This window comes from Sus scrofa, chromosome 12 (genome assembly GCF_054392235.1).
Source record: "Sus scrofa isolate SSC_HxYL_T2T_F1_AM1 chromosome 12, Sscrofa_HxYL_maternal_Yorkshire_Landrace_v2.0, whole genome shotgun sequence".
Taxonomy (NCBI): Eukaryota; Metazoa; Chordata; class Mammalia; order Artiodactyla; family Suidae; genus Sus; species Sus scrofa.
In genome coordinates, this window is record NC_139394.1 from 57187269 (window position 1) to 57209366 (window position 22098).

At 56.1% G+C, this 22098-nt stretch overlaps 4 protein-coding genes and 1 long non-coding RNA gene across 13 annotated transcripts; 2 read left to right on the forward strand and 3 right to left on the reverse strand.

Moving 5' to 3' along the window:
- The first annotated feature begins 192 nt into the window (after positions 1 to 192).
- Positions 193 to 4863, forward strand: SPAG7 (sperm associated antigen 7). 2 transcript variants are annotated; one of them, NM_001243921.2, is given in 7 exon segments: positions 193 to 290; positions 2827 to 2894; positions 3322 to 3410; positions 3512 to 3596; positions 3998 to 4087; positions 4166 to 4322; positions 4459 to 4863. In NM_001243921.2, coding segments are annotated over 7 exon segments (684 nt in total). In that variant the 5' UTR covers positions 193 to 205; the 3' UTR covers positions 4569 to 4863.
- Positions 1384 to 3651, reverse strand: LOC146398364 (uncharacterized). Its single transcript, XR_014821785.1, has 2 exons — positions 3410 to 3651; positions 1384 to 3311 (listed from the first exon to the last, which is right to left on the reverse strand). It is a non-coding gene; the product is annotated as an uncharacterized LOC146398364 (long non-coding RNA).
- Positions 4864 to 5888: 1025 nt separating the features above from the next.
- ENO3 (enolase 3) lies at positions 5889 to 11270 on the reverse strand. The gene is given in 12 exon segments (NM_001044527.1): positions 5889 to 6036; positions 6119 to 6177; positions 6337 to 6445; positions 6875 to 7076; positions 7474 to 7671; positions 7763 to 7985; positions 9142 to 9275; positions 9672 to 9741; positions 9927 to 9985; positions 10155 to 10250; positions 10521 to 10607; positions 11219 to 11270. Coding segments are annotated over 11 exon segments (1305 nt in total). The 5' UTR covers positions 10606 to 10607; positions 11219 to 11270; the 3' UTR covers positions 5889 to 5966.
- Positions 11271 to 13920: 2650 nt separating this feature from the next.
- On the forward strand, positions 13921 to 16848 carry PFN1 (profilin 1). Its single transcript, NM_001244416.1, is given in 3 exon segments — positions 13921 to 14252; positions 15718 to 15910; positions 16487 to 16848. Coding segments are annotated over 3 exon segments (423 nt in total). The 5' UTR covers positions 13921 to 14120; the 3' UTR covers positions 16585 to 16848.
- A 458-nt stretch (positions 16849 to 17306) lies between these two features.
- On the reverse strand, positions 17307 to 22073 carry RNF167 (ring finger protein 167). Of its 8 annotated transcripts, none has more exons than XM_084985925.1 (10): positions 21887 to 22073; positions 21138 to 21641; positions 20975 to 21055; positions 19705 to 19778; positions 19456 to 19543; positions 19175 to 19265; positions 18843 to 18948; positions 18608 to 18701; positions 17886 to 17966; positions 17307 to 17807 (listed from the first exon to the last, which is right to left on the reverse strand). In XM_084985925.1, exons 5-10 carry the CDS (start codon positions 19469 to 19471, stop codon positions 17506 to 17508), a joined length of 690 nt encoding a protein of 229 aa, XP_084842051.1. In that variant the 5' UTR covers positions 19472 to 19543; positions 19705 to 19778; positions 20975 to 21055; positions 21138 to 21641; positions 21887 to 22073; the 3' UTR covers positions 17307 to 17505. The 8 variants fall into 8 exon arrangements, with proteins under 8 accessions (XP_084842051.1, XP_005669221.1, XP_013836719.1 ...); XM_005669164.4 differs by having other exon boundaries at positions 19653 to 19778; XM_013981265.3 differs by having other exon boundaries at positions 19653 to 19778; positions 21883 to 22073.
- Positions 22074 to 22098: the final 25 nt, after the last annotated feature.

Here is a 22098-nt window from a genome sequence, read left to right on the forward strand (position 1 = left end):
CTCTGTCTGACCGGGGAGTGGGGGGGGCGGGCGGGGCGGGGCCTCCGCCCTTGGGAGGCTGCGCCGGGCGCCCCAGCTGGCGTCAGCGCCGCACGGGAGCTGGGCGGGGCGGGCGCGTGGTTTTCCGCCTCCGACGTGTTTCCGGCCTTAAAGGCATTTTGCCCTTCCCTTTAAGACGCACCGCCCCCTCTCAGTCACTCCCAAGATGGCGGACCTACTGGGCTCCATCCTGAGCTCCATGGAGAAGCCACCAAGCCTCGGTGACCAGGAGACTCGGCGCAAGGCCCGAGGTGAGGATCCCAAATTCACAACCGCCTTTTTTCGCCCGGTTCACAGGACCTCACTCCTTCCACTTTGACGACCCCGCCTCCTCAACCTTGAAAGACCTCTCACGGTCCCCTTCAGAGACCCCCGGAGTCCCTAAAAGGGCTACCGGCCCGCCCGCTGTTCTTAGCGGACCTTGATTGGCTACCTGAAGCCCAGCGCCAGCCCTCTCTCCTCTCCCTACCCTGGCCTTCCGCAGTCCTTCTTTTTAATTCGTCGACGAGCTCGCCTGTCCGCGGGTGGCGTGCTGTGATTGGTAGGCTGCCTCCAACCCCACCCAACCCCTTGGTGTTCTGCGGCGGCTCCTCTTCCCGCCTTCGGACCGGAGCGGGGGGCGTGTTCCACCGCTCTGCCTTTCCCGCCTCTCGGTGCTCGAGTCCCGGCAACCCCTGTCCCTATTCCGATTGGGCCCCGGACACGTCCATCCGCAAGCCTTTCACCCTTATTGGTCACCTCAACTTAAACGTCTACCTATCACGTTTCGTTCGACCTTCCTCTAGTCCACCCCACCCTCAGCACCTCTAATTGGTTGCTGAGTCCTTTTGGCGCCTTTCTGCCCCGCCTTCTTGATTTAACCCGCTCCCTTCTGCCGCTCCTCCAACCAACCTTCTTCATCTACACCCTTAAATGCCAGAACTCCCCCCCCCGGGGGGGGGGGGAGTGAATGTTGATTGGAGGGATGAGAATGCCCCTGCCCGGTCCGATTGGCGGTAGTCTCCCCGCCTGTGTTCTCCGAGTAACTTCCCGGCTGGCCTGTCAACTTGGGCTCCCAGCGCAGGGCGCGGCCCGCGGGGAGGGGCTGCCCTCTCTTTGGGTTGCTGCTCTGAGACGTGTGAATGAATCTGGCAGAATGACTGCCTTGGGGAGGACACCAGCCTTGACCATGTCCCGGGCACCGGCTCTCCACCCGTCCGAGGTGGGGCCAGGGCAGGCTAGGTTGCCTTCGAAGTCTCAAGTGCTGCCTAATATCGAACTATATCATCCATAGTTGCTGTCCTGAGTGGTTACTCGGGCCCAGGGGTACCCTCCAGGAGCCCACATGAAATGCTCACACGGGAGTTTAAAAACCAGCTTTATCAATGTCCTGAAGGAAAAATAATTGTTATGAGAGGGGCTACAAGTAGGGTCCTAACCTAGTCTGCAGTGAGCTGAGATGATGAAGAATGGGTAATTCGGTAAGTGAGAGGGGAGCACAGTGCTCAAGGCAGAGATTTGAAAGCTCTGAGGAAGAAGGGAGCCCTGGGACATAGGAAGTGGAATTTTTTAATGCTCACCATGACTGTCTAGATGGGTTCACCAGCGGCCGTTAGCAGACTAGGAAGCCTAACAGACTAGGGAGTTCAGAGTTTAGTCACTTGCCTGTGGTTATACGGTTACTAAGTGGCGGGTTTCAAGCCCAGGTGTGACTTTGAAGCCTATGTTCTTAACCATGATCTTATGCCACCTCCTTACATGCAGAGAGGAGACTCACAGAGCAGTCAGAGAACAGTCAGTGGCCAAGATGGGGTGCACCGATGGGCAGAGCCTTGAGCTTCAAGGGAAGAGAGCTTCTGAGCTGCCAGGCCCCGGGGCCACAGAGAGGAACTGGATAGGAGGTGAACAGGATCCTGGGCTTCAAGGAGCTCATAGTGGGGTAGGGGAGGAAGAAGTTACACTCCGTTCGTTTTCTGCACATGTGTAGTGGGTGTTTGAACCAACTGTGGTTGGGCCCCAAAAGGAAGAAGTGAGTAACTCTGACTCATGGTGGATCTCAAAGTTTGTAGGAGGAAGAAGAGCATGTCAAGCAGTGGGGACCACATATGCAAAAGCATGGCGTGATTAGGAAAATGGGAAGAGGTTCAGTGCAGCTGAAGGGATTCCAGTCCCGTGGAAGAAGTGGCCCTTAAGGATATAAAGAACTTGAAATGGCAGAAGAGAGGAGAGGGGACAGTGAGACCCAAGGGTAGGAAGTTCCTCTTACAGCTCACCTCACCCAAGGACACTCCCAAAGGAGAAGAGTGTCAGACTGGCCATTTCAGCTACATCTCGCTGGGGAAGTAAGAAGAGGGGGTGTTACAAAATATAGGAAGTTAAATAATTTCCCCTTTCCTGTGTAGACAATGAGATGATAAACTCTTTGAGGCCAGGGCTTGGTCTGTTCTCATTACCTCCTCAGATGCCTTAGAGTTCTTTTTATGTCGTAGGCATCAAATAAATGTTTGCTAGTTGGTTTCCCCGCTGGGTTTGGGAAATGGAATTGAGCATCATTCTATTTGTTACTCCCACTAAACTGTGAGCTCCTAAAGGGAAAATTTATGTCTTAGTCCTCTTTGTACTCCAGGGCCTAGTACAGGGCCAGGTATAAGGTAAACATCAATAAATGCTTGGCAAATAAACAGTAGTCCTATTTTTCCAGCCTTGACACCTCCCAGTGGACACGCCTGCGCTCCCTTTTGAAGCCTTAAAAACTCTCCCCACTCATACTTCCACCCCTGGCCTCATGCTGCCCTTTCTCACCCCCAGAGCAGGCAGCCCGCCTGAAGAAACTGCAGGAGCAAGAGAAACAGCAGAAAGTGGAGTTTCGTAAAAGGGTGAGAACAACCGGAGAGATGAAAGGCAGGCTTCAGGAAGGACTTCCAAAAAGTTAGAATTGGAAGGCTGAGGACTTAGCTTTTGTTTGTTTGTTTGTTGTTTTCCTTTTTGGCTGCCCAGTGGCATATGGAGTTCCTGGGTGAGGGATCAGATCTGAGCCACATCTGTGGCAACGCTGGATCCTTTAACCCACTGTGCCTGGCCAGGGATCAAACCTGCGTCCTGGTGCTACAGAGATGCTGCCGATCCCATTGCGCCTCAGCAGGAACTCCAGGACTTAGTTTTTTTGGAAAATGTCTTGAGAGAGGTGAAGCCTGGAAGCCAGGGGCACGGAGGGCTGGGAAAGGGGTGGGAGGCAGAGGCGGGGAGAGGGGGATTGGGGTGGAGCCATCGTCTTGTGTCTTCTTCCCTTTTCCCTGTACCAAGATGGAGAAAGAGGTGTCAGATTTCATCCAAGACAGTGGGCAGATCAAGAAAAAGTTTCAGCCGATGAACAAGATAGAGAGGAGCATACTGTGAGTGTCTCTGGGCTTGGGAGGCAGGAAGCGGGTGGCCAGGGTGGTACGAAAGGGCCGGCAGCTCTACCCACTCTTTCCCCTCTGCCTTCCCTTCCCAGACACGATGTAGTAGAAGTGGCTGGTCTGACCTCCTTCTCCTTCGGGGAAGACGATGAGTGTCGCTATGTCATGATCTTCAAAAAGGTGAAACACCTGAGTTCCCCTCTCTCTCCTGTCTCCTTTCCAGCCTGTATGCTCCCTGGGAAAGAGGAAAGAGATAAAACGTGTATGTGGGGAGTTCCTGTCGTGGTTCAGTGGTTAACGAATCCAACTAGGAACCATGAGGTTGTGGGTTCAATCCTTGGCCTTGCTCAGTGGGTTAAGGATCTGGCGTTGCCATGAGCTGTGGTGTAGGTCGCAGACGCAGCTCGCGTCCCATGTTGCTGTGACTGTGGCGTAGGTCAGCGGCTACAGCTCCAATTTGACCCCTAGCCTGGGAACCTCCGTGTGTGGGTGTGGCCCTAGAAAAGGCAAAAAGACAAAAACAAAAAAACAAAAAAAATGGGTATGTGGAAACTTGACCTCCTCATCCCCTTCTCTCCTAGGAGTTTGCACCCTCAGATGAAGAGCTGGATTCCTACCGTCGTGGTGAGGAGTGGGACCCCCAGAAGGCCGAGGAGAAACGGAGGCTGAAGGTGAGTCATACCTGGCAGTGCCTGGGGCCCTGCAGCCCTCCACCTGGAAGCTCCAGAGCCCCACCTCTGCACCCCTAGGAGCTGGCCCAGCGGCAGGAGGAGGAGGCAGCACAGCAGGGACCTGTGGTAGTGAGCCCCGCCAGTGATTATAAGGACAAGTACAGCCACCTCATTGGCAAGGGGGCAGCCAAGGATGCGGCCCACATGCTGCAGGCCAACAAGACCTATGGCTGTGGTGAGGCCCCAGTGGGGGCTTGGCGGTGGGCAGGGGGCGGTGGAGCAGGCAGGGGAGAGGAGCACGGGATGGGGTAGGGCAAGGGAGGCGGAGGTGCAGAGCTCCTAGGCCCTCCCACCCTCCCCTCTGCCCCCAGTGCCTGTGGCCAACAAGAGGGATACACGCTCCATTGAAGAGGCCATGAATGAGATCCGGGCCAAGAAGCGTCTGCGGCAGAGCGGGGAAGAGTTGCCACCTACCTCCTAGGCACCCCAGCTCCCTGGGGCAGGGCAGGGGCAGGGAGGGACGAGGCTGCTGCTATTAGAACCCATCCTGGAGCCCCACCTCCTGACAGCTGTCACTCAGGCTGGGAGAAGCAGGTGTTTGATTTGTTACTGTTGGAGGTTGTGTGTGTGTGTGTGTGTGTGTGTGTGTGTGTGTGTGTAAAAGAGTGTGAATGCACAGGTGGGTATTTAATCTGTATTATTCTCCATTCTCCTTGGAATTTTCTTCCCCATGGGGCTGGGGTTACTTTACATTCAATAAACACTGTTTGACCCAGTGGCTTAGTTTGTTTGGACAGGGAAACATGGGTCCTGGAGAGGAAGAGAAACAATTACAGGTTGAATAGTATAAAATTATTTTTGTGAGCCAAAGGTGGCCAGATATTGGCACTTTTGTAGAGACTGATAAGGGATAGTATTTTATTTTTTGCTCTTTAGGGCCACATCCACAGCATATGGAAGTTCCCAGGCTAGAGGTCGAATTGGAGCTGCAGCTGCCAGCCTACACCACAGCCACAGCAACACAGGATCCAAGCCGTGTCTGCGACCTACGCCACAGCTCATGGCAGCATCAGATCCTTAACCCACTGAGCGAGGCCAGGGATTGAGCCCACATCCTCATGGATCCTAGCTGGGTTTGTTAACCGCTGAGCCACGAAGGGAACTCCCAAGGGGTAGTATTTTAAGAGAACAGCCACTACAGCCAAATGGCCTGGCTCTGCCATTTACTATTACCTTGGGCCTCAGTTTCCTTACCCATAAAATGGGGATACTAATGGTAACTCTGTGATAGGACTGGTAGAAAGATTGCACAGGTTAGTATATGTCAGATATTTAGACCAGTTCCACATCCTCGGAGCACCGTGGAAATAGTAGCTGCTCTGCCTGTCACTCTCATCCTCACCAAGCACTTCAACTCTGTGAGGACGAGCGCTCAGACTTCCACACCACAGTGCCCTCTGCAGACCACGTACTTCAGCTCAGCAGCGGAGCTGATCCAGCTTCCCCCTCAGATGATGTAAGACCTTGGGCCCCCACCCTGCTCCCCTTCTCCTGGGGCCTCTTCTGTGTCTGTCAGTTCCCCTTCAGCTTCATTTCGCATACGACAGCCTCCTTCCAAAATGTGAGCTGTGTGGTTCTGGATCCAGCCTGGCTTCCACTCCAGCTGGTCCCTCCCTTCCTCCTTGTCCCAGCAGGTTACGCGTCCGTTCTCCCCTCTTGCCCCTCCCTCTCCACCTCCTGGCTCATCCAGCCCGGGGACCAGCATCTCCTCCCTCCCACAAATGAGCAGGCCACTGCCTTCGTTGGCACCAGTGTTTATTTCGGGGGAAGGGCTTGAAGGCCCAGATCTGCCCTGCGGGCTCCAGGGGCTTCCACCTTCTCACTTGGCCTTTGGGTTACGGAACTTGCGTCCAGCAAAGACAGCCTTGTCCCCAAGAGCCTCCTCAATCCTGGAAAGCAAAGTCAGAGCTGATTTATTCCACCCCAACAGCCCTCAGCTCCTTACGCCCAGGCCCACGGCACCCACTGTACCTCATGAGCTGGTTGTATTTGGCCAGACGCTCTGAGCGGCAGGGGGCACCGGTCTTGATCTGAGGAGGGAAAAGGAATTCCAAGGGTTGCATGAGCCTAGAGAGGAGCTCCTGGGCCTGGCCCTGAGGGAGCAGCCTGGGGTGGCATTCCGCTCCAGGGCAGGAGGCTAGGGCCCCCAAGAAAGCTCAGTCAGACCCTCGGCAGAGGGGGCCGCGTACCTGTCCCGTGCAAAGCCCCACCACGAGGTCGGCGATGAACGTGTCCTCCGTCTCCCCGGAGCGGTGGCTCACCATCACCCCCCAGCCGTTAGACTGAGCCAGTTTGCAGCTGGGGGGAGAGGACACTTGATGAGGCCTAGCGGGCCCTCGTCAGTGGGGAAGCCAGGGGCTGGGTGGGGCTTCTCCCTTCTGTTTTGGGGAAGGATAATGATAATGACGAAGTTCTTTGAGAAGTGGGAGAGAAAGGGAGAGTCTTGATTTTGAATTTGGGCTCCTGAGCCACTGGTGGGACGAAGCAGAATCTGGGAGACAGGGATGGCATGGCGTGGGCTGGGGGTAAGGCATGGCAGGGTGACAGTGGCAAAGCTCTTGGGGTTAGGTCGGGAGTCAGTCAAGGCTTTGAGGGCAGGAGAGGAGGGTGGGGTGGGCAGAAGCTGAGGGCAAGTCCCTGGAGTTAGTGGACAAGACTGGAGCTGGAGTGGGGGGGAGCTGGGCTGGAGGGAGGCCATGGTGCAGCCCCGGCCCGGGAGGCACTCACGCCTGGATAGATTCAGTCACAGAGCCGATCTGGTTGACCTTCAGCAGCAGGCAGTTGCAGGCCTTCTTCTCAACTGCCTGGGCAATCCTCTTAGGGTTGGTGACTGTGAGGTCATCCCCCACGATCTGGATGTTGACCCCCGAGAGGAAGGAGGTCCAGGTCTTCCAGTCATCCTGGTCAAAAGGGTCCTCAATGGAGACCACTGGTGGGAAGGGGCAGAGTCAGGTTAAAAGTCAGATGGGGGTTCCTGCCGTGGCACAATGGGATCGGTAGTGTCTTGGGAGCACTGGGATGCAGGTTCGATCCCCAGCATGGTGGGTTAAGGATCCAGCATTACTGCAGCTGTGGCTTAAGTCACAACTGCAGCTCAGATGTAACCCCTGGCCTGGGAACTCCATATGCTGCAAGGTGGCCAAAAAAGAAAAAAAGAAAGGTCAGAAGGGCCACATGGAGGATCACCAGGGCAGAGAGTTTGGGCGGGGATTGCAGTGGAGCTAAGGATTGGAAGGACCACACCGGTGGCAGTGGAGGCCCCAAAGCTAGTGTATTGGCAGCGGCTGGAGCGTGAGCAGGGGCAGTGGCCCCCCCCAAGGGCTCACCAGGATAGTTCTTGATGAAACTCTTGTACAGCTCCCCCAGCTTCTCCCCGGTGATGTGCCGGGAGGGGTCGTCAGGTGACTTGAAGTCGAGATCATACTTCCCGTTGCGGTAGAACTCAGATGCCGCCACATCCATGCCGATCACCACCTTGTCGGGGTAACCAGCTGCCTGGATGGCCGTCTTCAGCAGCTCCAGGGCTGGGAGGGGGCAAGAGAGGACCTGAGGCTCCAGTGCACCCCATCCCTGTGGGGGCCCGGGAGTTCTGCCCCTCCGAGTGCTCACACTGACCTTCATTGTTCTCCAGGATGTTGGGTGCAAAGCCGCCCTCATCTCCCACATTGGTGGCGTCCTTCCCGTATTTGCCCTTGATGACCCCCTTGAGGTGGTGGTAGACCTCGGCGCCGATGCGCATGGCTTCCCTGAAGGAGCTGGCTCCCACAGGCAGGATCATGAACTCCTGCATGGCCAGCTTATTTCCCGCATGGGAACCCCCATTGATCACATTGAAGGCCTGAGAAGGGGAGACAGACGGTGCTCAGACCTGGGCCAGGGGCGAGGGATGGAGAAGGGATGGGGGGCGGGGGAGGTGGACTCTGGGTTCCCCTACTTACTGGGTGGTCTAGGGTGAATAATTTTACTCCTCAGAGCCTTTTCCCTCATTTCTATAAAATGGGGATCCCACCTGCTTACCCACAGGATCTTATGTAGAAAATTAGAAAAATTGAATGTAAAGTTCTTAGCATGGGCCTGGTGTAGCAGCTAACACTGCCATGGCGCTTACTAAGCCTTTCCATGTGTTTTAGTGGCTCATTTCATTCTCAAAACCACGCTATTACTAGTGGTTAATTTATTATCCTCTACTTTGCAGATGTGGAAATTGAGGCATAGAGAGGTTAAATAAACTTGCCTAAAATCACTCAACTAGTAAAGGGACAAATCCAGGATTCAAACCCAGCAGCTTGTCTCCAGAAACCCAGGCTATTACTATCTGCCTAGTAAGTAACAACAAATGGTAACATTATTACTGCGGTTAAATTCAAAAGGTTTCCACAAAGATCAAGTCTGGTTTAATAAAGATTAAAGATACAAAAATAGAATGCCAAGGAGTTCCCAAAGTGGCTCAGCGGTAACGAACCCGACTGGTATCCATGAGGATGCGGGTTTGATCCCCAGCTTCATTCAGTGGGTTAAGGATCCGGCATTGCTGGTATAGGTCGCAGATGCAGCTTGGATCTGGCGTTGCTGTGGCTGTGCTGTAGGCTGGGAGCCGCAGCTCTGATTTGACCCCTATCCTGGGAACTTCCATATGCCACAGGTGTGGCCCTAAAAAGACAAAACAAAACAAAACAAAAAAATTAAAGATAAAATGCCAAGGTCCTTGCCATAAGGAAGCTCTCGATCTGATCTGGGGGCAGAGTGAGAAACAGGAGTTACTAAGCCTGAGATTGGAATGTGAAGGAACCGGGTTACATCAAGGCAAAGAAGCAGAGAGGGAAAGGACGGTTTGGATTGTGGGAAAGAGGGAGGGCTGGACCGCAGCAGGAGAGCTTCCATTTCAGGAAACCATTTCTTTGGAGCTGGGTCTGGAAGGTGGACTTTCCAGGGGCTCCTTTGCCCTCCTTAGGGGGCGGGGTCACTGTGGGATGAGGCGGTGCAGCTGCACTCACAGGGACGGGGAGGACCAGGTCTGGGTTGCCGGCGAGATCTGCAATGTGACGGTAGAGTGGGACCCCCTTCTCGGCTGCTCCGGCCTTGCACACAGCCAGGGACACGCCCAGGATGGCATTGGCCCCAAACTTGGCTGGAGGAAGCAAGTGCAAAGGAAAGTGTGAGAGCTCCTCCTGCAGGGTTTGCTGTCATTCCTAGAACGTCCCCTCCGGTCACCCCAGGAAGAACCAAGAACTCCACACCCCTGGGCGCTGAGTTTGTTCACAGATCTCTCCCCCCGCAGCCTGAGGTGGTCTGAGAGCCCCCACCCCAGCCTCATGTCTGCGTCCATAGCCCGGCCCAGGCCTGGCAGAGGGCAGGCATCAGGAAATGCCTGTGGGATGAATACAAATCCAGCCAGTTACGGTGTGCCCCAAAATGTGGGCTACGTTAATAATCCTAACCAGACCTCAGCTCGAGGTCTCCCCCCCCACCCCCCGCCCCGGCTCCTGCAGCCCATCCCCTCTCTTGTCCCTAGCCTTTCACTCACACTTATTTTCTGTCCCATCCAGCTCGATCATAAATTTGTCCACTTTTTCTTGATCCACCACACTTAGTTTCTGGAAGGGCAGGTTGCAGGAGGGGAGAGCAGAGGTTAGATTTCTGGGCAGTCAGGGCAGGTGCCGGGGGAAAGAGAAGTGCAGGTATTTGGGGCAGATGGGATGGCCCGCCAAGCCTGAGCTGCTTGCGCCGAGGCAGCAGGGGTATGGGTGGGAGGTGAAGCGGTGGGGGATCCTCCACTTGCCTTTTCCAGCAGCGCGGGGCCCAGAGTCTTGTTGATGTGTTCCACAGCCTTCAGGACCCCTAGAGAGGCCGAAGGAGGGGTTCAGATCCTCTAGCCAATGAGGTCTCTTCCTGTGGCCCCAGCTCCGCAAGCACCTTGGGTCCCCGTCCTCTTCCCTATGCAGACATGGCATGCCACGTCTGGAAGCCACCCCCATGTAGGGCTCCTCAAGGCTTGCTCTTTTCTCACCTTTGCCCAGGTAGCGAGATTTGTCTCCATCTCTCAGTTCTAGAGCTTCATAGATACCCGTGGAAGCCCCGCTGGGCACAGCAGCTCGGAATCGGCCTGGGGTGGGAGGAAGTGGAATTTCACAGAGAGTCCCATCCGCCCCTAAAAGCCGACATCTCCTCTCTGAGCTCAGGGACAGGAGGCAGTGCAGAGACACTCCTGCTGCTGCCTGCTGGGGAGCCAGCCTGGTCGAGGAAGGCCTGGGCAGAAGTCTGGGGAAGTGGATCCCAGAGAAAGGAGTGGATGTGGCATGGATCTGGGGGGCAAAGGCAGATGGAGTTGGGGGTCTTCCCAGGCAAGCCAATTCAATGGGCCTGTGTTAGTTACCCTTGGCCGTGTGCAGGTCCACCTCCACTGTGGGGTTGCCCCTGGAGTCCAGGATTTCGCGGGCAAAGATTTTCTGCATGGCCATGGCTGCAGGGCAAGAGGTTTGAGGGAGTGTGGACAGTTGATCCCTTAAGGAACCCGAAATCCCTTGCCCTTTAAGAGTCTTCCCCACCCCAAGAAGGCAGGTGCTGGAGCTAAAAATATCCCACAAAAAGGTCACAGACCAAAGTGGCAGGCGCAGCCCCCTCCCCCACTCAGAACAGCTCCTATTCCACCCCCCCATCTTAAGGATCCAGGGGCCTCTCTTTGAGTCCACCACTTTCTGAACCCCACTCTCACAACGGTGCACTTATGCCTCCTCCCGCCACCCTCTGTTCAAACACTCCCTCCTCCATGGCTTCCTAGCCCTCAAAGCCTCTCCTGCTTTTCTGGTTCTCATTTGACTGCTCCCCAGCCTTCTTAATATCCTCAGGGACCCCAAATTCCCCCCCACTCCAACTCTAACTACCCTTTTCTGCCTGCCTCTCTTCACAGTTCATTTTCCTATCCTTGAGTACCTCCGTCCTGCTTGCTCCAACCCCTCAAGCACCCCCAGTCCCAGGAGGAAATAAAAAGGTGACATTTCCGCCTTCACGGCCAGCACCACTTTCACCCTTTACTGCCCCCCCTACCCCCTGAGGCTGGAAGAGTCATCAGACCTGGGATGTCTTCGCTGGGCTCCGGAGTAGAGGTGGCAGCTGGGACAGTGTCAGCTCACCCCCTCTCAGGCTGGGCATTTATCCCCGAGGCACCCTGTACCCCAGCCAGCCCCGCCTCTCCCCCTCTCCATCCTCCTCCTCCAGCCGGGCTGGCAGCCAAGTGCCCACTACAGCCTAAAGCAAAAGCCTTTGGCCCTGGGCAACTGCCCCCTTCCCCAAAGGTCAGTGACTAACCCCTCCTTTCTCTCTGCTTCCCAATAAAATCCTTATTTTTAATTCCACTCCTGGGGAGAAACAGAGGAGGGGCTTCAGAATCGGGGGGTCTCTCCCCTCCCCAGGATTAGATTCCTCTTTTGCAAAGGTTAAAGAGGAGCTGGTGCCCTTTAGGAAAGGCCAGGGGTAACCTGAGCCCTGAAGGGCTGGGGAGGGGGCCTGGAAGAGGGGCTGCAGGAGTGACATCCACTCACTTGTGCCCAGCTCACTTGTCAGGCGGAGAGCGTGGGGGGCTGCCTCTGTCCTCAGTAGGGAAAGGGGCAGGGGGTTCTCGGCAAGCTCTGAGCTCTAAAACTGAACACCCCACTCCGTAGGCGTGAGGGTCTCACCTCTTAAGGTCCTCATAGCGGCCTCTCTCGGCCCCACCCCATCCTACCCTCTCTCGGCCGGCAAGGGGGGTGGGGGAGGGGACCGGCAGACGAATTTAGACCAGTCCTCGGAGTTGGCGCAGCGCCCTACTGATAGCGCTGGGACAGCACTTATCGCCCCGCGTGGAGACTGCCAGTCAGGAGCCCTTTCCCCACCGACGGCGGGCGCTTCAGGTCGCGATCCCAGTCTATCAATGAATGGTGTTCAAGCAAAGTGAAAAAAAATGAACAGGAGTGTGGCCCTTTCTGAGCGTCTGACCGCCGTGGCGGGTGGGGGGGGGCAGTTGGGTGGTCTGCTACCAGCCCTGCGGGAAAACGCGTCTCGGAATTTGGTGACTTTCTCCGCCTGGGCGTGTTGGGCGGGAGTGAAGTCTGTGCCGACTTGGGCTGCAAACCCAGCCGGGAGCGGAGGGCACGCTGGGGCTTGGGCCAGCAGGCTGGCCAGCCAGAGGGCGAGGGTCACCGGCGCCTCGGCTCGTCGCCCCTGATTCGGAGGTCCTTCCCGCAGGCGCCGGAGCGGCCAGCGCCTGGTGACTCACCCCCGGCCCTTTCCCGAGCTCTCCTCCCCACCCCGCCTGCCCTGCGGGGTCGGTCTCCCAGCCCCCACCCCAGGATCCCTACTCCCGTCTTCCATCTCACCCCCCCCTTATCTCTGGCCGCTCCCTCTCGGGAGATTTCCACCCTGGGGTAGGGGGTGCGGCAGGCCAGAGGTCAGGAGATGGCGGGCGGGGAGCGCCGCCACGTGCCCGCGTGCGGCCCCGCCCGGGCCGGCCAGTGACTCAGCCACGGCGGCTGTCGAGGAACCAGGCTCGGGGGGCGGCGGGTGCCTTTAGGGTTCGCAGCGGCCTCGGGAGCACCGCGCCCCTCTGGGGGGGACGGGGAAGGTACGAAGCCCCTTCACGCCCGGGAGGCGCCCCTCCCCCGAGGGACCGGAAGCGGCCAAGCCCCTCAGCGGACCCGGCGGCCAGCCGGGGCTGGTTCACCTAAGCCGGGTCCTAACCCCACCCGCTTCCCAGCGGGCGGCGAACGAACTCTTCGCACACAATTTCTTAGCATAAGTTTCACTGAAAAAAGAAGAGGAAAAAGGCCCAGGGGGCCAAAGTAGAAGGGACTTTCCTCTTCTTGAAAAAGTTGCATGTTGAAACCCTAGTATTCTTCCGCCTTGAAAAATAGGCCCGCCCGCCGCGCCCCGCGGGCGCCGAGGCTCAGTGACCTCTGCAGAGACAGGGTAAGGGGGACGGACGGCGACCCAAACTGCTGACCGGGGCACAGTCATGGAGTGAGGCCTAAGGCTGGAGCTGATCCAGCGCGAGGGATAATCCCCGTGGAGTCGGGTGGGCTCCAGCGAGTGCAACTTATGCCGCCGTGCAGATGCTGAGGACAGAAGTGTCCCCGGTGGGCGCCTTCAACTTGGAAAATGGTCGGGGTATTTTGTCAAATTTCCCTTTACTGCCTTTATTTCTTGAATAAATAAAATCAAGAGTGCAGAAGCGGTAACGTGCGCGCCTCACCCCCGCCCCTTCCGCCCAGCAGCAGACACGTCCCCGGCCCGCCTTCCTTCGCTGGGGGTCCAATTCGGCCCGGCCCGGCGCGCCCCGGCGCGCGCCCGCGAAGCCGGCGGCCGGCCCTAACCGCCCCACGCGCTCTCGCTCTCTGCCCCGGCGCAGGCGCGGGCGCACGCGCTGCCGCCGCCTGCCGTTCCTCCCCCCGCAACCCCACAGCAGAGGTGGGGGAAGGGGGAGTCGTTCCGTTTAACCCTGAGTTCCCCGAACCCTCTTAATCTGCTAAATTTGCAGCTCGCTAGTTCTTTCTCCGTTCACTTTCCTTCCTCCCTCTGGCCTACTCTCTTTCCCTACACCAAAGTCTAATATTCTATGCAAATTGGCGCGAGCCCCAACTCTAACCCCCCCGCCTCCCATCCTTTCAGCGTCGGTTCCCATCGAACTCGGCAAATTTTGCAATAGGGGGAGGGATTTTTTAAATTGCATTTGCAAAGTTCGGTATCTGGGCAGGCGAGAAGGAGGAGGGAGGGGATGAGGAGTAGGCCCCGCCCCCACCGCCCTTTGCAAATAAAAATCTAGGGGGGTGGGGAGGAGCAGGAAGTGGCGGTGCGAGGGCTGCTGCACAGCTAGCAGAGCCGCGGTCCGGACGGCAGCGCGTGCCCCAAGCTCTCTGCCTTCCCCCGCCCGCCAGTCCGAGGCAGCCCGAGCCCAACCCGCGGCCCCAGCAGCAGCCCCGAGAGCAGCCCCAGTAGCAGCGCCATGGCCGGGTGGAACGCCTACATCGACAACCTCATGGCGGACGGGACCTGTCAGGACGCGGCCATCGTGGGCTATAAGGACTCGCCCTCCGTCTGGGCCGCCGTCCCCGGGAAAACCTTCGTCAACATCACGGTACTGCGAGGCCTGCGGGGTCTGGGGAACTGGCCGGGCTTGGACCCTGAGGGAGGGACTTGGGTGGGGGCGGGCACGCTCTGGAGAGCGCAGCGAAAAGCCGTGGTCGCTCCTGGCCCTGGAAGTGGCGCGAATGGTGGCTGCACGTGAGCCGGTCCGTCCCGGGGCCCCCCGAGTCGTACGTCCCGGGCGGCGGCGCCCGGCCAGCCCGCCGGCCCCGCTCTCCGAGACGGGGCGTTACATCCGGGGCACAGGGCGGGGAGGGGCGCGCCGCCCGGTGCGGCGGCCCACTTCCGTCTCCTCCAGGGCGGGGCGGGCACACGCTGCAGTTTCAACCCGGGATTGTGATTGAGAAGGGACTCGGGGACCCCTGGACCCTGAGCTCCACTTCCGCCCGCCTGCTCGCGCCCCCTCCACCATTGTTCCTCCTTATGCGGTGGGAGCCCGGCTCGCGTGGCCAAGGTCCCATGCCCGTCCTCTGCGCTCCCTGCCCCTCCCAGCTCCGTTAGAGAGGGCTAGGCCGCCTCACGCCCTCCGCCCCCCCGCAGTCGGCACGTTAGACTCAACATTCCTGTGAGACCGATCCCGGAAGTCCCCTCGCCCTCCCTTCCCGCCATCCGGCGGGGCCTGGAGCAGGGGAACTTTGTGAGAAGTTCTAGGACTGAATTATCAGTGAAGGAGTAAGGGATGACTTCTGCTGTCCCCTCACCACCTCCCCAGTCCACACTGCCCGGAAGTGGGGAGGGGGAGCGGAAGTTCGAAAGGGGGGGAAGGGGATTTCCGGGCGGGAGGGGACCGGATGTGGGGATTTGGGGTGTAAGGGGGAGGGGAGAGAGTTTCCCTGGGGTATCAAGACCCGAGAGCTGGCTTGCTGGGTCTAGCCCCAGGCCCCCTCCAAAAGTTTTTCAACTTTCCCGGAATGCCCCCAGACATCTTGCTTCCTCCTCTTAGAGCACAGATACCTGGACCTGAACTCAAGGTTACTTAGAGACCCAGGCGTCCGGGCCCCTAACAACTCCTGTAGAACCTTTGACCAAATAAGGGCAAAGTTGCTTCTCCTGCTTCGCCCGCCCCCTCCCTTCCCCTCTTCGCTTCTGCTTTTCCTGAAGGAGACTTCTGAGCATCCAAAGGCTCTCCAGTCCATTCCACTCCACTCTCCTCACTCCTTTTTGGCCCCCTTTATTTCCTGGGTTTGCTTTCCCCAAGAAATGACATCTAAGTCTCCAGGGGAATATGTCGTCCCTTTCTGTTACCATTCTCCTAAGTTTGAGGATCATGATCTTTTTGTGCACGAACTTCCGACAGTCCTGAGTTGCTCAAATTTCACTGGTGTGTACAAAGCACATAACATACACCCCTCCCAGGGGGGTTAGCTTCCTGAAGAAATGGAAGGCAGGTGGGTCCTTGGAGAAGGTGGGAACCTTGGGGTACTGACTAACTTGATGGTGCTTGGTTCCCCTTCCAGCCAGCTGAGGTTGGTGTCCTGGTTGGCAAAGACCGGTCAAGTTTTTTCGTGAATGGGCTAACGCTTGGGGGCCAGAAATGCTCTGTGATCCGGGACTCACTGCTGCAGGACGGGGAATTTACCATGGATCTTCGTACCAAGAGCACTGGCGGAGCCCCCACCTTCAATATCACTGTCACCATGACTGCCAAGAGTGAGTTTCTGAGTTTTTTGCCCTTTCCCTAATGGACCTCCTTCTGCTAATCTTTCGGGTTTTCTTTGTGGATTCCCCAGTATGAAGGGATCAGGCCTGGGACGCTGGATTGTCCCTCTAGTTCTGTCTCAGTTCCTCATCTTAGAAAGAAGTTGAACTGTATTACCTCTTAAGTTCCTTCTTGCCTTGAGTCTTTTTAGCTGGGAAACTCTCTGGTTTTCTTGGAGGAGGTAGGCTGTTAGTTCTAAGTCGGCACTTGAGCTCTTGTCTTTGGGGCTCTTTGTTAAAACTTGGAGGTGGCAGGCTCATCCACAGCCATTTCTAGCCTGAACACATGAGTCAACTGTCTGCGAGCCTTTGACCCCTAAATTTTACTGTGTTCCTTTCCAGCCTTTAAGCTTGATTTTCCCCTTTTGAAAAGCCCTATTGTTTCAGGGTGACTGACAGCCTGCCTGTGTGTGGGGGGTTGGGAAAGATGAGGTTGGGTTACAGCCCCCAGGGCTGGACAGCTGCTGAACAGCTGGCGGGAGTGGGATTGTGACACCTGGGTCCTAGCCTCCTTTCTCTTTCCTCCAGCGCTAGTCCTGCTGATGGGCAAAGAAGGTGTCCACGGTGGTATGATCAACAAGAAATGTTATGAAATGGCTTCCCACCTGCGGCGTTCCCAGTACTGACCTCGTCTGTCCCTCCCCTTCACTCCCCACTGCTTTTGCACCCCTCTCCTTCCCACACACACACATCCACCATTTTTATTTTTTGGGCCATTACCCCACACCCCTTATTGCTGCCAAAACCACGTGGATTGGGGGCCAGGGCTGGATGGACAGACACCTCCCCCAACCCATACCCTTTCCTGTGTGTGGTTGGAAAACTTTTTTTGTTTTTTGGGTTTTTTTTTTTTTTTTTTTTTTTTTCTGAATAAAAAAAGATTCTAACAAGGTGCTGTGTGGTTTTAGCCTGGGTATCAGGACGGAGGACAGCCACCATGACCTGCCTCCTCCATTCTGGCTTGGGGTTAGGGTTGAGGCACTGCACATCTAGGAATTTAAGCTTCTTGCTGTCGTGTCCAGGCTTAAACATCTGCTTCAGGGTCTACCTGGCAGGTGGCTCAGCCCTTCCGCAATAACACATCCAGCCCCAGGTCGTCAGTCTGCTAGCCGAATTGGTGGATAATGGAAGAGCCGTGCAGCCTAGAGAATGGGTCCAGGCCTGCGGGCAAGGCAGGGCGGTTGAGTCATCCTCATGTGTGGGTGGGGCTCCCCTCTCTGAGTCACAGCAGATGCCTGCTGGTGCTGCCCCCAGGACTACAGGTTAGCCTCCTTTGCCCCCTTATGGCAGAAAAGGGCAACTTCCCCAAAGGTTAAGTTCACCCACATGAGAATGACCTCACCCTTCCTTAGTCCACAGTAGCAATTTTATTAACCAGTAAGTGAAGACCCCATCCCTTTGTGTCCCCAACCCATTCAAAAGGATGGAGTTGGGTAAAGAGAAACCCCGGGTGGAAGTGTCTTCTGTCCTCAGCATAGAAGACTGGGAAGGAAGAGGGGCTGTGCAAATAAGTCATTTGGCGGGGGGGGGGGGGGGGGGGGGGTGCTTTAGACCAAGACGGCAGCTGAAGAGGAGATAGAGGGTGAGGGGTCTGTTGAAGACCCAGGAAAGACAAGGGGGGCAGGGGCTAGGGAGCCAAAGGAGGTGGGAAGCGTGGGGCTGGAGCCCAGAAGTGGGGTCCGCTCAGAGGCAGGGTGGTCCCTTGGCTCCCCTTCCTCATCGCCCTCTTGCTCCTGGGTTTCTTCTTCCTGCTCCTCGTCCCCAGGACCCCGATGAACAGGCTGCTTGCAGATGGGGCAGGTCTTCCGGGTCTGAGTGAGCCAGGGGTCCACACAGCGGCTGTGGTAAGCTGCCAAGAGGAATGAAGTGAAGCCCCTGGTGCCTGCTGGTGGAGTGGGGGTGTGGGCACAGCAAGTGAGGGCCTCACCGTGAGCACAGGGGAGTACCCTCAGCCTGTCACCATCCTCATATTCATCCAGGCAGATGGCACACACATCATACTGGTCCCCTGATGGAGGAAGAAAAGTGTCCTTTTATTGAGCCATCCTGGAGGCGGGCCCACGAGAACTCACTCTGGGAGGCCTAAGGTGGAGCTAAACCCTGCAAAAGCTATTTTCTCTGGTTCTGTGGAGCCAATAGAAGCTAAGATGGAGCAGGGTAGAGCATGAGGAATTTGGGGTTAGAAGGGACAAGCAAAGAGAAGCAGAGGTAAGAAGGGAAGTGGGTTTTTGGGGGGAGGTGTGAGGGTGGAGAGATAGGGAGTGGGAGGAGCGGAAGTGGGGGGGCAGGGCTTCTGCTATGGCCTTATATGGGCACTGGAGGTGCCAGGGTTAAAGACCTAGCCCCTGCTTACCTGTGTCTTCTCTCTCAAGCGGACTCTTACCCACTCCTACCACTTTTCTGCTTTTTCTACCTTTTCCCTTACAAGCAAGGTCCTCCATCTTTCTCCCTAACTGTTCCATTTAATTACATTTGCTTTCCATCTCCTGCTCTAATCCTGTTCTGTCCTCACTGTATGTAGTAGAAGAAAGGTGGCCTCTCAGGCTGACACCTCTACCCTGCTATCTGCCCCTGCTCTCCTGGCTCAAACGCCTTCAGAACCAGGTAAGTTGTGGGCAAGGCCTGCTCCCCGCCGCTGACCCTGCTCACCCTTTTGATAGTCATGTGTAGGAATCTGTTTTAGTTGCTCTTTGGTCAGTCGATTCCGCTGGAGCCGTTTCCGGTGCTGGATACAACGAACTATCTGGTGAAAGGGGGAGTGAATGGATCCGTCTTAAGAGAACAAAGCCAGAAATCCAGTACAAACCACTCCCATCTTGCAAGTCCAGAACCAGTCTGGCTTTAAAGGCCCCAGCTCTTCCAATCCGTTTCCTGAGCTACTTACCATCACTGCTCCCATGGCCAAAACCAGCAGTCCCACAATCCCTGTGAAAGGGATGAGGTAATAGCCCAAGGGGAAGCTATTGTCTGGGACCAGGAGCACCCGAGCCCTGGGAAAAGAAGGACCAGTGTCAGAGGGGTAGGAGAGGCAAAAGAACAAAGAGGGACAAAGAAACTGGCTCTGGACAGGGCTTGAGTGTGGACTGGGAAGGAGGTGGGAAGAAAGTCAAGAAGCAGAGTATGAAGGGCCTGAGGCTGAAGGGCTGGGGCACAGGCTTAGGCTCCAGGCTGGCATGGAAGTGCTGAAGAAGAGTGGGAAGGAGGGACGAGTCCTACCCCTTCTCGTAGACAAAGAGGGCACGCAGGTACTGGGAGCTCCTCTCCCCAATGAACACAGACGGGATCCAGATCTGCTGCTGGATTTCCTCTGCAGGGATCAGGGCATTACACACTGGGGACCGAACCTCCCAGAGGAGTCCTTTGGTAACCCTGGACTTTGGCTTTCTTGCCCCAACCCACACAAGGACTGACTTCTTTTCCCCAAGCCTTCAACCCTCCCACCATCTCTCAGTCTGAGCTCTACTGAAAACCCAGCTGTCCAGATCCCCGGACCTTACCACTATTCCACACCATGTTCAGAAGTTCATTGGAGTTTACGTTGTGAACCACAGCAGCACCATACCCAGCCTTCTGAGCATTCAGGACCTAGGAAGATGAGGCAGATTGGAGCCATCGTGGGCCTTCCTACCCCAGTCCTGATGCATTTTTTTTTTTTTACCCTTAGCCTCCCATCTCCCACTCCACATTCAGCAACCTTGAGGTCAAAGTTGCAGTCGAATCTTCGAAGCAGTGCAATAAAGACTGACCCATTGACCGGGGCTGGGGGTGGTGGGGCAATGGGGCTGCAGGCATTGTCTGGGTGAGCCTCCACAAGGAAGCCCTGGGAAGAGAAGCAAACAACAGTTGGATTTTATCTCCCCAGGTTCTGCTCCCACAAGTCCTACCAAGCACACTGGCCCCCACATGCTGCATGTCCTCATTCCTGGGGGTCTGAGCATCCCACCCAAGTCAGAAGTCCACCTCTTCTCTTAGCCTCCTGAAGATGCAATTGCAGCAAACAACATCTCTCTACCAGACCCTCCAACACTCCTCTCCTTTTCCCAGATGAGCAAATCTATACCCCGCACTCCTAGTTAATTCTTTTGCCTTCCGGTTTCCCTCTAATTGTAACCCAATTCCCTATTCATATCACTCAAGCTGTTTCACATTCTCTACTCTAGTACATGCTCCTACAGCATATACTCCCCTCTGTTTAAAAGAAAAAAAAAAAGTACCCTAAATGGAGTTACTTGTGCTGAGCCCCATAACACCAAGCTTAATTTATAATTTTAACCTCCCCCAGAAATGGAATCCAGCACTAGTGAGGTAAGCTGCCCGAGAGTCCCCCTACCGTCTCCTAAAGAAAGGTGATCTTGCCACAAATAAGTCAGCTTTTTTGCCAGCATAACTTTCCTGTCCCACCCGCTTCTGCCCCTAAGTCTTTAGTTTTGTATAGTTCTTCAGAGATCCTTTCTGTCTGCTAGGTGGGATACTGCTCAATCCATGGGGTCGTTGAATACAAGCCAGTAAAAGCTTTAAAATTCACTCAGTTGAATTTTGTTTTTTTAACACCCTCTTCACTTTCCAATTACCCATCTTGGAAACAACTATACTGGTATCTATGGCCCAACTGAGTTCTTGCTATGTGGCAGTCTTTGTGAAGTACTACAAAGCTGCTTACCTAATTTAATTCTCACAATAATCCTGTGGTAACTTTTACTGTTATTCCATCTTTACAGTAAAACAAACTAAGGCCCAGAGAGATAATTAACTTGTCCAAGGTCATAAAAACCAATAACTGGCTCTAGAGACCCTACTGATAAGCACCACCCCTGGTGCCTTTTATCTTGGTCCACTTTCAGTCTCCTTCATAAGGCTCAGAGTTCTAGGAGTAGACTTTGTCTCCTCCCTCCGATTCTGGATTCCACCAGGCCAGATGTGCTCTTGCGCTAAGTTCCTAACTTGACTCTTCTACCTCCAGCTTCAATCATCCAAGAGGGAAAATTTTGGGAAACAGGAAAAAGGGAAGAAAATCACCTGAAGTCCCTCCTGGCTCAAGGCAGCCCCAAAGAGAGCTGGGAGGTCTGCAAAGTCCATGCTGGCATTGTGGTCCGAGATCTGCGGCAAGAGTCCATGTCTCTCCTTTAGCCTGCAACCTCTCCCCTTCAGCGCCCTTCCCCCATCTGCCCCTCAGACTCACCGCTCGAATAAGCCCCTGGCTGGGGGCCACTCCCCACAGCACAGTGGCCACAACCACAGGAAGCGGGAAGGCCGCAGGGTGCATGGCAGCGGGAGGGGAGAGGCGGAGGAGGCCGCGTCCCGATAGCAGGAGCAGAAGCGGAGTTCTGCGCCCTCTCTGGCCCTTCCTCAGGGTCCCAGGGGTCCAACCACCCCCAGGTCCCCCTTCTCAGCTACATGGGGACGAGGGGAAGGACCCCCGACTCGGGGAGTGAGATAGCCAACCCCCTTAGTGGAGCCGGGAAGGCGACACTAAAAATACCCTTTTCTGGTATAGGAATAAAACGGGGGAAAGGAACAGAAGCAAGCCCAGGTGACAGAAAAACTTCTGGAAGGGTGGGGGGAGATCACGGAGGTGGGACTTCCGGCCAGGTGGGCCGTATTCCCATTCCCTGTAAGAGGGTTTCCGGCAAAGAAGGTCAGGCCGCTTCCAGCATTGGACGCTCCAGACGAAGGACTTCCGGTCCTAAAAGTCCGGTTAAAAGAAAAGATTAGAGGTGAGAGGAGTGCCTGTACAGACGAAAGGAGCACCGAAGCCCCAGGCAACAGCTTGGTTGTTTCCCCTCTAGTGCCCAGGATCCTGCAACTGGCTGGCTTACAAACCTCTCCGCCTCCCTCTGGCCGCCGCCACTGCCGCCGCCGTATCTTCACGTCTCGCGAGAGTTCTCCCACACACATCCCTCCCACCTGCTGAGAGCTTCCCGTACCTACCGCGAGGGACTGCCTAACTCGGGCTAGTCTAAGCTCACGAGATCTCGCGAGATCTTCAGAAACCCTCTTCTCTGTGTTCCCGCGACTCCAATTCGATAAAAATTGCACCTATGCTCTGGCTTCCTAAATCAGCCACACCCCTTCCCGCACCCATTCTGGAAGCTCCTCCTTCAGCTCCGCCTTACTCCCGGCTGCCCTTGCGCTCGCGCCTG